We start from the raw sequence: 13,310 nt of genomic DNA, 5'->3' as shown, positions 1-13,310 counted from the left end.
TGTTTGAGGAATTCGAGATGAAAGATTTGGGCGACCTCAAATACTTCTTAGGGATCGAGGTGTTGAGATCCAAAAGGGGGATTTTCTTGAGGCAGAAGAAATATATTCTCGACATCCTGGCTGAAACAGGGCTATTAGATTGCAAACCTCCTGACACGCCAATCGGAGTAAATCATGGGCTGAGGGTCGTAGAAGGTGCTGAACGGGCAGATCGTGATAGGTATCAGCGTTTAGTTGGGAAGCTCATCTATCTCTCCCATACTAGGCCAGATATCGCTTACGCAGTCGGAGTTGTGAGTCAGTTCATGCACTCGCCGCAAACTGACCATATGGAAGCCGCGTTGAGAATTGTGAAGTACTTGAAAGGAACCGTTGGACATGGAGTATTGTTCAAAAAGGAAGGACATCTAGAGATAAGTGGGTACACAGATGCAGACTGGGCTGGCAACCCAGTAGATAGACGATCCACCTCCGGCTACTTCACCTTCGTTGGAGGAAATCTGGTAACATGGAGAAGCAAGAAACAGAAGGTAGTAGCACTATCTAGTGCGGAGGCGGAGTTCCGAGGGATCAAGAGTGGGTTGACGGAATTACTGTGGCTAAGAAGGTTGATGACAGAGATTGGCTTTCAACCTCAGAGAAGCCAACTGTATTGTGACAATAAGGCAGCAATAAGCATTGCTGAGAATCCTGTGCAGCACGACAGAACCAAACACGTGGAAGTCGACAGACACTTCATCAAGGAGAAAATTGAGAAAGGAGTCGTGGAATTTCCATTTGTAAGATCAGAAGATCAGTTGGCGGACATTCTCACCAAAGCAGTCAGTTCTAGGAGTTTTGAAGACGCGTTGGGCAAGCTAAGTATTGGTGACCCCACTACTAAGCTTGAGGGGGAGTGTTAGAATGGAAAGATTTCTTAATATCAATCACGATGATTTGGAAATCAATTTAGAAGATTATAGAAGATTGATAGCATAATTGTAGGAGAATAGAAACCTTCCTTGTATATCAATGTATCAACCTCTATAAGAGGATTATTGTACAATGAATAAAATACACAGTAAAAAGTATCATCTTCTATGTCCCTAATTCTTCTAGTATCGGTTAACAAAGATTCCCTCCCAATCTACTGCCGAGATTCCGTCCAAGACGCAAAAGAACTCACAAAATCCTCATGGAATCTAATCAAAACCAAAAAACCCATTCTATCCCATACCATTTCCTCCCCTCTAAACAAAGTCCGAGCAACATTCACCCTCACCACCAAACAAATCAACAAACTCAAGAACTCATCACCGGGCCCCATCTCCACCTTCGTGGCCGTCTCCGCCCATCTCTGGACCTGCCTCGCCGCCTCCTCCGGGGAGGCCGTCCCCGACGACGAGCCCGAGCTCTTCGGGTCCCCGGTCGACTGCCGCGGGCGCCTCGATCCGCCTCTCCCGGAGAATTACTTCGGCAACTGTTTGATATTCTTCATGGCGAGTTCCACCCACGGAGTAATAAAAGGGCGCGGGGGCTTCGCGGCGGCCGTGGCGGCGATTTCGGCGGCGATCCGCGAGACTGTCGGAAACGAGAGAGGGGTCTTGGATGGGTTCGAGCATCATTTGAAGGATCTATCGGAGTATGAGGGGAAGAGGGTGGTCTTGATTGCGGGATCGACGCGGCTCGATCCGTGCGCGGCGGATTATGGATGGGGAAGAGCCATTAAGTATGAATGTGTTCATACGGATTATGATGGAGCTGTGAATCTTTGTAAGGGGAGAGATGGAGGAGTTGAGATCGCCATGTCCATGACCAAGAATAAAATGGACGCTTTTGCGCATGTTTTTCACCACAAATTGTACATTAATAGCAACTTGTAATGATTTGTGGTTTTGTATCGAATATCATAGTATACAACTTTGAAGTTTGAACACTTTTACTTGCTAATAATTATATGTTATACAGTACTACTATTTTGCCAATAAAACTAGATGACTTAAATGTTCCTAAAAAGAATACTCCAATAGGCAAGGATGCCTTTTTCTTACTAGAAGATTTCATCAACATTCAACAACAAAGGAAAGAAACCTTACCCTCCGCAAAGGGCAAGGTCCGCAGCGTGGCGCTAGGCATGCTAATCTCTGCCCGTATCAGCCCGAACAAAACCCTCTGCATCTGATCAACTCGAATGCCTCTTCAGTCGAAAAGAGTAGCACATTCGATTTGGTGAAGTTTCTTGCTGAGGCTTCAACTGCAGAGTTCATCATCAATAATTCTGCACTTATGTTTAACTAGCTAGACTATGTAACAGAGGAACCAACCTCGGCCTAGCACGTGCTTCGCGTTAGTTAGTTGCACTGAAAGATGTGGATATGTTTTACTACAATTAGTATGACTATAACTATACGCTAACTGTTGAAAATTTGGATGACTAATTTAATTTGTATGTCTATCTTCGGCCGCCTTCTTCTCGCACAATATACAAGTTGTTGACAAGCTGTTGACATTTGATATACAAGTTGTTGATATTTTTCTATTAGTTGTTGACATTTGATGTGCAGGCTATTGACATGGATTGTATAATCATGATTCCAGAACTTGTGTCAAATAAAAAAAAATAAGAAAAATTAGTTTTTTTAATTACAATAATTGTTTTTGATTTGTTGACACTTTATACAAGTCGTTGACAAGCTGTTGACATTTTATATACATGTTATTGACATGTTGTTGACATTTTGCTATAAGTTGTTGACATTTGATGTGCAGGCTATTGACAAGCTGTTGACATTTTTATATAAGTTGTTGACATTTGAAATGCCGATAATACCCCCTAGTTGACATAATCTACTTGCAGTTGACATTTCGAAAATTTTGTGGATGAGTGGTTGAAAATGCATATCAATTCTCAATTAAGCTAAAAAATCTCAACCTAACAGGATCCAAAATTTTGTGGATGAGTGGTTGTGATCAATTGAGATTTTTTAGCCTAATTGGGAATTGTGATGCATTATCAGCCACTCATTTTTATTAAATGAGTGGTCCAGAATTTTCCACATGGAAAATATTTTTAGATTAATTAATTATGAAAGGGCAGAATGGTAATTTCATGGTACATTTTATTCAATATATTTTTTAAAATTTTATTTTAATTTTTTTTGTCTACTACATATACAATTCATGTCAACTACACACATATAATGTCAACTATGTGTACAATCCATGTCAACTACATATACAATTCATGTCAACTACACACATATAATGTCGATTACATATACAATTCATGTTAACTATACACATATAATGTCAACTACATATACAATTCATGTTAACTATACACATATAATGTCAACTACATATACAATTCATGTTAACTATACACATATAATGTCAACTACATATACAATTCATGTCAACTATACACATATACAGTCAACTATAAGTTGTTGACATTTGATATGCAGGCTATTGACATTTGATGTGCAGGCTATTGACGCAATTTAGTTTCTGGATCGAATCACTTTTCAGCTGAAAAGAAGGGCCAAAAAGGGACGCTCTTTGAAGATCTTCTTCAGGATTCAGAAGTTGTAAATTCGAATGGTGATGTATTCAACGACAATTCTTGCCCCTCCGACTTCGAGAGCGGCGTTTCCGGCGGTGAAAATAAGATCGAAAATTTAGTCGGAAATGGCGATGGGGAGGAGATTTATGGGATAATTACGAAATTCTAATCAATGATGTTGTTGCACCCACCCCAGATTTGTCTTCTTGTTCGATGGAGAGCCCCGAGTGTAGCCCGCAGGTGTTTCAGGTCAATGGGAATGTTAAGCAGCCCGCAGGTGTTTCAGTGATGTATATTGTGCATTACAGTTATGCATATTTCTGCATGCTTATAGTGAATTGTTTTTCATTTTAGGGAAGTATATTGAGCAATTAGTGAACTACAATATGCTTACATGAAGTGTATTGAGCATGCCTTGAGATGGAGTATAATGAGCATATAGTGATGTATATTGTGCATTATAGTGATGTACATTGTGTATTACAGTGATGCATATTTCTGCATGCTTATAGTGAATTATTTTTCATTTTAGGGAAGTATATTGAGCAATTAGTAAACTACAATATGCTTACAGTGAAGTGTATTGAGCATGCCTTGACATGGAGTATATTGAGCATATAGTGATGTATATTGTGCATTACAGTGATGTATATTTCTGCATGCTTATAGTGAATTGTTTTTCATTTTAAGGAAGTATATTGAGCAATTAGTGAACTACAATATGCTTACAGTGAAGTGTATTGAGCATGCCTTGACATGGACTATATTGAGCATATAGTGATGTATGTTGTACATTACAGTGATGTATATTGTGCATTACAGTGATGTATATTTCTGCATGCTTATAGTGAATTGTTTTTCATTTTAAGGAAGTATATTGTTCATATAGTGAAATATATTCTGCATGCCTTATAGCGATTTTAATATGTTATTTATTATATATATATATTTGTTATGGATATTCGTCTCTAAATAGAATAATGGATATTCATTTCTAAAATTAAAACTTTGATCAAATTTGTGTTTTTCACTGATTCTAAAATTCGTAGTTACTGTGCAATCAAGAGAAATAAATTTTGAAATATTTTAAAATATAAAAAGAAAATAAGAGAAAAAATAGTGGAATATCTACCTGTTTCCCAAATAATTAAGGTACAATCATTTTCGGTGAGAGGAGGAAAATATGTTGTGATTAAGTTAACTAAGTTTTGAAGATGAATTATTTCCACAGAAGATAAGTTGCAACTTCATAAAACCACAGCCGCAGAATTCAATAAACAAAAGCAATAACAATGAATCAACGACCAAAAACTGCCGGAAATGGGCATCTCAACGCAGCGGTTGGGGTGCGCAGCCAATTTTCCTCCGCCACCGACCTTCTCCCGCGCAGCTGGGAAACACAAATCCAATAGCTTAGCCTTAGCTCCGTTGAGAAGCGCCACTGATCAGGTGAAGCCATTGAAGTGGGTGATTAGGGTCGCCGAACAACAACTCCCGCCAAAATCCGATGTTAATAAAATAGATCACTATAACAAAAAATCAAAGATACATCACTCTAACCGTGGAACACATCACTATAACCATGGTTTTACTTCACTGATGTTAACAAAATAGATCACTATAATAAAAAATCAAAGAAACATCACTCTAACCATGGAACACATCACTATAACCATGTTTTTACTTCACTGATGTTAACAAAATAGATCACTATAAGAAACCTCACTCTAACCGTGGAACACATCACTATAACCATGTTTTTACTTCACTGATGTTAACAAAATAGATCATTGTAACAAAAAAATCAAAGAAACATCACTATAACCCTTGAACACATCACTATAACCATGTTTTTACTTCACTGATGTTAATAAAATAGATCACTATAAAAAAAATCAAAGAAACATCACTCTAACCCTGGAACACATCACTCTAACCATGTTTTACTTCACTGATGTTAACAAAATAGATTACTATAACAAAATATCACAGAAACATCACCCGTTTCCATTAGTTTGTAAAAAATCTTTCCGTCCAAATCCTGCTCAAATCTCAATCGCCCATTTCCGCCGCAATCCAGAAGCAACAAAGGCACAAATTCTATGAATTCTGGCGATTAGAGACTAGTTTTAATTCAGCAGTGGGACCCATTAGAATAGATATGCAATGTGAAGTTGGTTGTTGATGCGAACACGTCACACCCACAAGAAAATCTGAATTCATGCTTGTTTGTTTAATTACTAGCATTTATTTTAGACCAAATCGATCAGAGTCCAAATCCGATGAGTACCGCCGCAATCTCTGTTGTGGGTCCGGCCAGTTGGGGCCAGAGGACAGGCCGACGACGTCCGCTGCGAGCGGCTCTGGTGGAGGCGGCGGTGAAGAAGAGGGCTGAAGAAAAATTTTCTAAATGAGAGAGATTCATGTTTTACCCAGCTTTGTTTGTTAAATGACTATTTTACCCCGCCTACTTATATTGTAAAGTAATTTTCTGGATCAATTTTGAAATCCTAAGCTGATTTTTCAACCCTTGATTTCTTAATGTTATGGTTGAAATTTATTCTTTAATTATATACTTAAGGAGTACTTTTATATATATATATATATATATATATATATATATATATATATATATATATATAAAAGAAAAGAGGTTGGATTTAACAGGGTTGTGCATCGCAGTGATACTAGGGTTAGTAATGTGGTAAATGAGAAATTATTATTAATTACTTTTTCGAAAGAGTATATATAGATATTAATTTTAGACTCTTTCAATGGCGTTGACAAATGTCACCGTCTTGGTTCATCACATATCCTATGATTCAGATAATATAAACAGAAGCAACTATACGTATATAAATATACTATATGCCACTATTAAGGGTTGATATTGATCTCACTTAACAAATAGGAATCGATTATCAACAAATGTCAACCCTTATTTTAAATTGATAAAATATGCACATACTAGCTGTACAATGTCGTAATACATACTAATACTCAATTGGCATGCGTCAGACAACACAAATATTAAATATTTTTAATCGTTTACTAATTAACACACTGTTATGCATGAGAGACTGGCAGTACTAATAGAAATTGGTAAATTAATATTATGAATAAGAAAAATGGATAAAGTATGAGAGAGTATAAATGACATTTTAATTGATTTTTTACTTTTATGTATGCAGTTTTATTATATTGTGATTTAATTTTATTTTATAATTTTAACTTGAACTTCCTAATTTAATTAGACTTTATATCACTTTTATGTTAAATTTATACTTCCAATTAAATGAATTTACCAAAATATTAAATTATTAACCAACTTCATACGAAATAGTATGATATAATTAACAAAGACGAAGACCCAATGAAGTGAATTTGTATTGACGCTGCAATTCGTGTTGTACAATTGCTTGCAAGTGAAAGGAAGTTGATTCATAATTCATTACTAACCCAAAATTTGATATATTTCACAATTTAAAGATAAAAAGATTATACTACTATAAGAAAAACAATATAGTAATATACATTTGAGCATCTTTATGCGAATTGCCAATAGATTATCTTAAATATTTTATCATTTTCTGTAAAACTAGACTAATTTTGTTATTTTGTTCCTTCCAATAAAAATAACTAACTTCAGATTTTGAATATTTTTTTCTTTCTAATTGGAATGAGCTCATTTTTCATTAACAATATTTCATTCAATTCATCTCTTATTTTATTAACGACACATTAAAATCTGTATCATTTAAAAAAGACACTAAATATTTATGGGATGAAGGAAAGGGAATAGTATACATGCACATAGATATATATATTATTAGTTGAATTCCCACTCATGCATATATATTATGTAGCACAAATTAGCAATGGCCATTAAAATTGTGGAGTTCCACTGTGTCTCGCCGGCAGCCGGCGCTGGCGCGGAGCAATCGCTCCCACTTGTATATTTTGACATGATATGGCTCCACTCTCCTCCCGCTGAGACTCTGTATTTCTACCACACCAAATACTCAGAATCTTATTTTTTGGAGACCATTGTCCCAATGCTCATAAAATCCCTATCCATTGCTCTCAAATACTACCTCCCACTTGCATCCAACATCATCTTCCCTCTCACCTCCGCTACTATGCCCGTCGCCCGATATGCTGATGGGGATTCTCTCCCACTCACAATCGCCACCTCCGACGCCGACTTTCCCAAACTAACCGCCAATCATTCAAAGACTACTCATGAATTCCGTCAATTCGTCCCTCAAATGCCCACGGCAGTTTACTCCTCCGACAACATCAAATTCAAGGCCGCCACTATTCAGGTGACATTTTCCGTTATTACTACTACCTCCGTTCTCCACTTTGATCCTACAATAGTTTTAAGAAACGTATATAATAGAAAGTGGATTGAAAAAATCAATACTATACTAGCTAATGTGAGTATGATTGAGTTAGTTCACTACCAAAAAATGAAGACCAAAATAAAAAATTGAGACACATAAGGTGGGATAAAGAGAGTACTACTATTTTAGTCAGATTCTTCAAATAGTGATCCATTTTAAATATAACAATCGTATGTGAGCACACTTTTATTTCTATCCTTTACTTATTTTACTAAGTTTTGTAGTATTAGAATTAGAAGTTTGAAATCAAAACACAAATTTATATTGTAAGCATTAAAATGAATGATTCAGGTAACCTTGTTTCCGAACGAGGGAATCTGCGTGGGCGTGACAGACCACCACGCCATAAGCGACGGCGCTAGCCTCTTCTCCTTCCTCCGCACATGGGCATCGATCCACCAATCCAACTGCGCCGGAGAATATTCCGTCCTCGACCCTTTCTACGGTCGAGATTCCGTTCAAGAATCCGACAAACTCTCCGCCTTTGTTTGGGAGCAAGTGAAGACGAGTGGGCCCAGTTTTACACGTACCATTTCCTCCCCTTCACATAAAGTCCGATCCACTTTCATCCTAAGCGATGGAGAGATGAAGAAACTCAAGAATGGAATGTCGACGTTTGTGGCAATTTGCGCCCATATCTGGAGCTGCCTAGCCACCTCCGCGGCCGCAGCCGGGGAGGTGGTGCAGGACGACGTGCAAGAGTACCTAACTTCTCCGGTGGACTGCCGGAGGCGACTCAACCCCCCGCTGCCGGAGAATTATTTCGGTAACTGCTTGGTGTTTCTGAGAGCGAGGTGCAGCCATGGGAGGCTCAAGGGGGACGGGGGATTTTTAGCTGCGGCGGATGCGATTGCAGCAGCGGTCAAGGAGGCTGGCCAGGGAATTTTGGAGGGTTTCAAGAGGAAACCAGAAAGTTTTTCGGAGTGGAAAAGCCGGAATCGGGTTATTCCCATATCCGGATCGCCGAGACTTGATCCATGCGCTCGGATTACGGATGGGGAAGAGCGATTAAGTATGAATGTGTGCATACAGATTATGATGGAGCGGTTGATCTTTGCAAGGGAAGAGACGGTGGAGTAGTAATTGCATTGGTTACTACTAAGCTTAAAATGGATGCCTTTGCTGCTATATTCAACAAATATTTATACATCAATAGCAACCTTTGATTTCGTGTATATGAATTGCTATTCACTATTCCACATTTCGACTTTCATACATCCCTGCTTCAACAGATATTATGTTCAATCCAAACATGCAAAGCTTCAGCATCTAATTAAATATGAATAAAATATTATTATTTTTTATGTTTTATTTTTATATTTTTACTCATTAGTAGTATATCAATGTAGGGCTGGCAAATCATTTGGATTGAGTCTTTATCTATCAGGTCAATTCAATATTGAACCCAACCTCAAAAAATCCAATAAGGATTCGTCTCGACGGATTATTGTTTCGTGTCAAAAATTATCAGCCTTATTCCACACATGGTATTTGGTATCTATAAGGTTTTGTACTTGTTGGACTGCATTTACAATTTTTGGCTTTTGCAGTGTTGGTAATGATAATTATAAAACCTTGTTTTTTAAGACATTTACAACTATGAAAACTCTTAGTTGCGAATTAGTGATTTTATTCTATATTAATAGCCGGATTTTACTTTTATAAGTTTATTACCTGATAATGCCTTTTTTTCACTCAATGTGTTAATAACCTTTTAATTAATGCATTGATATATTGCTTAAGAAAATAGCTTTAAGTACGTAGTAGCTAGTTAGGCCTAGTATATCTTGTAGCATAAATAAAAGCCCACTTAATTTATAGACAACAATTGAAAAGATGTTTTTCCTTCCTTCAATATGCTAAAATTAATAATTTAAATGAGGAATCACTATTAATCTCTTTTGAGAATTGTTTTTTTAAACGAGTAAAGAAAAAAAAAAGCTTTATAACGTGCTAACAAGTAACATCCGCATGCCATGGGTCATCACATTCTATAATTCAGAGGAGTAACATAAACAGAAACAACTGTACATAAATTATACTCCCTCCGTCCCGGACTACTTGCACCTATTTCCTTTCTGGGCGTCCCAAGTTATTTGCACTATTTCCATTTTTAGTAAAAAATTTCACCTACAGCCGTAATATTTGACTTTGCTATACACTCATTCCTTAATCTCCGTGCCGAAAATGAAACGTGCGAGTAGTGCGGGACGAAGGGAGTATATAGCCTTATTGTAAGTATTAGTCTATGGTTAAAATTAGAGGAAAAAACATACTGCTAGTACTATTTTATTGAATGGAAAATCCAAATTCAGAGTGATCAAGTTTGAACTCCAAACATGATGTTGGAGAAGAATCTGATGAGATAAAGATAGAAAAAAAAGACAGAAAATAATGCATGAGAAGGTATCAGATTCACAGGTGAAGTGGTTACGTTGCAGCATAAAAGGCGATTCCGTCGTCTTGGCGGCCCCCACACTCCGGCCCGACATCATGTGAGGGGTTCAATCAGGGTATGCAGTAGCCTGTTAAGGGGGAGGCCTTAACCCACTGGCTGCCAGAAGCCCATCTCCCAAGGCCTCACACTTGTGCCTGAGAGATGGAAGCAACTACACGACAGCAGTGAGATTCGAACCCATGCTCATTGCAGCAAGATCTGACCCTCCGTTGCCAACTGCGCTACGCCCCTGCGGGCAGGTGAGGTGGTTACAACTTACATGGGACGGTGCAGTCGTATAAAGTGGCTTCGTAATCCAAACCGATCCAAAAGTCCAATTTTGAGAGACCTGAAATCCAAACCCAATTGACATAATTGAGAATCCGAATTTGAAAATCTAAAATTTTTATAACTTAATCCCAACGGTAAAAACTCCGAAATCAATTTTTAATATTTTGGATTCAAAAAACAAATACTCCATCAGGTACATTTAAATAGAAATATTTTCATTATTTTGATGTCTCACACGCTATTTCTACCATTTAATATCATGTGTTGGAATATAAAGGCATATGATCCAATTTGAAAATCAAGGCTAAATATTAGTATATTTTGGTTCGATTCAGCTATTTGGATTTTGCATATTTTCCCTACTCTTATATCTCAGGTCTTAATCCCACTACTAGGGCTGTCAAAATGGATATCGGGTATTGGATACCCGATAACCGAAAAATCGGGTTTCGGGTCGGGATCGGGTATTGGGTTATTGGGATTTCCGGGTATCGGGTTACCCGATACCCGATTGGGTAATACCCGAAAACCCGAAAAATATATATAATTTTACTAATGTTTTATTTAATTTGTCAATTTATCAATTACTTTGAATCTTTGACTCAATTAATTCAATTAGGGTTCTACACATTAGTTACACACTTTACACTCCCTGAGTCCCTGACCCTCCCGCTCCCTGTCTCACTCTGTCTCCCTCTCGGCTGCGCCGCTGCGGGCTGCCTCTCACCCTCACCCACGACCCACCGATGACGAGCACCACCGCCTGCACCGACGAGCTTGTCGTCTACTCATCGACTTCATTTGCTTAATTAAAAGCAAATGGATGAAAATCGAAAACAGGCGGCTTGATTAAAAGCAAAGCTGATACTCTGCAACGGAGAAAATTTCACCCCAGGTTTGAGAGAGTGAGAGCGATCCTTGCGTACATAATTTGTCTGTCAAAAAGAAACGGATCTGAGATGTCATTAAATGATAAAATTTGAAAGGGGGAATTTCGAAAGAAGCATTGCAATTCTGTCTTGTGTATGATTTTTGTCATTTGATTTTTCCAAATTCTTAGTTTACATGATTTTAATTTGTTTCGACCATCTGTCGTGTATTTGTCAAAAATTCTCAATCTTCAGTTTTGGCTAATTCACAATGAATAGTCATTTCAATCAATTGTATTTTGGCTAATGTTTAGCTTAATGAATTATCAATTCATTTTACATGTATTTTGATTTTTAGCACCATGAATGGTAATTTCTCTTGTGTATCAAACACGACAAATTAAACGCTGCTCACTTATCTTGTTATATATTATCTCATAGTATATGTTTTGGAATCAGCTCATTTTCTTCTTTCGACTGCAGCTCAGTTTCACACCCATCAATAGGGGGTTCACAATCCGAAGGTTTTGCCAGGAAACCTTGGATCGTCCCTTACTAGCTACATGCTCCCATTGCCAGAGCGGTGGTTACCATTGAAATTTTTACAGAATGCTGGGCTAGAGAATATGCATGACCATCATCGTATGTGGTGGATGTTGGCTGCTGTTTTTGCTAATGAATGTCTTCTCACTTTGATCTCTTTTTTTGTAAATGAGTATGATTTCACTTTATGTAGGTATCATGTGTATAATGATTAATGATCGCATACAGTTACACTAATACAACCTGTGGAAAAATATGATTTTTTTTTAAATCGGGATTGGGTACCCGATTTTTTGGGACTGGATACCCGAATCGGGTATCCGGGTATCCGAAATCATTTTCTTATACAATATGATTTGTAGGCTATTAGTTAAATAAACACGAGTAAAATTGAAAATAACTTAGAGCATCTCCAATGGTTCTGGACATGCAATAGCCCTCCCATAGCATATCCACAACTCGAATAAAAAATAATTAAATAAATAGAAAGCATGCCACATGTACTTCCTGTAACAACCCAAAAAAAAAAATTTTAAATTAATTAATTAAGCTAACTTGGTCACCAAGTCAGAAAATCAAATCTTGACAGTTACGCATATCCGTGGTGATATATCCTCTCCCAAAGTATTTGTTTTTTTTTTCATATTAATGTTTCCACAAATTCTCTCACCTTTCAATCCAAAATTATGAAGACCAACGAGAATAGTAGGAGTGGAAAAAGAGAGGGATTTGGGAGAAGAAGTCTTCGACGGAACGGCTGTTCACGAAATTTCGAAGAGCAGCAGTAGTTGGCGATGGCGACAGGGGAGAGATCGGCGTGAGGGAGTGAGCTCTGTAAAGGGCGATGTGATGCGACGACGCCGGCGGTCTCACAGCGGCTTGATGGTACGGTGCAGCGACAGGAGAGAAGAGAGGGACAGACGGAGGGGGAAAGAGAGAGAGGCGGCGGCGGATGGCGGCGCTGAGCAGAGGCAGCAAAGAAAATTGGAGCGTGATGGATCCCGTTCAACCGCGACGACAGCAGCTCGCGGACAGCAGCTATGATGACGGAGAATTACACGAGGCAGCGGTGGCGAATTGACACGGAAAAGAAGAGCGACAGCACCGTGGCGGCAGCGTCATATCTTCTCGGCGAACGGCGGCGTTCAGCGGCGACGCAGCGGGCGAGGGCAGCTCGGTGCCTGCTTCGTGCAGACATCAGCGTTGGCGAGGAACCGAAC

General features: G+C 38.2%; 1 protein-coding gene across 1 annotated transcript; it reads left to right on the top strand.

Moving 5' to 3' along the window:
* Positions 1 to 7,338: 7,338 nt before the first annotated feature.
* On the top strand, positions 7,339 to 9,254 carry LOC121799493 (malonyl-coenzyme:anthocyanin 5-O-glucoside-6'''-O-malonyltransferase-like). Its single transcript, XM_042198884.1, has 2 exons — positions 7,339 to 7,869; positions 8,242 to 9,254. Exons 1-2 carry the CDS (start codon positions 7,423 to 7,425, stop codon positions 9,028 to 9,030), a joined length of 1,236 nt encoding a protein of 411 aa, XP_042054818.1. The 5' UTR covers positions 7,339 to 7,422; the 3' UTR covers positions 9,031 to 9,254.
* Positions 9,255 to 13,310: the final 4,056 nt, after the last annotated feature.

Source organism: Salvia splendens, chromosome 4 (assembly GCF_004379255.2).
Source record: "Salvia splendens isolate huo1 chromosome 4, SspV2, whole genome shotgun sequence".
Lineage (NCBI taxonomy): Eukaryota > Viridiplantae > Streptophyta > Magnoliopsida > Lamiales > Lamiaceae > Salvia > Salvia splendens.
The sequence above is the reverse complement of the archived record's forward strand: the minus strand, read 5'-3'. Positions and strand labels throughout refer to the sequence as shown.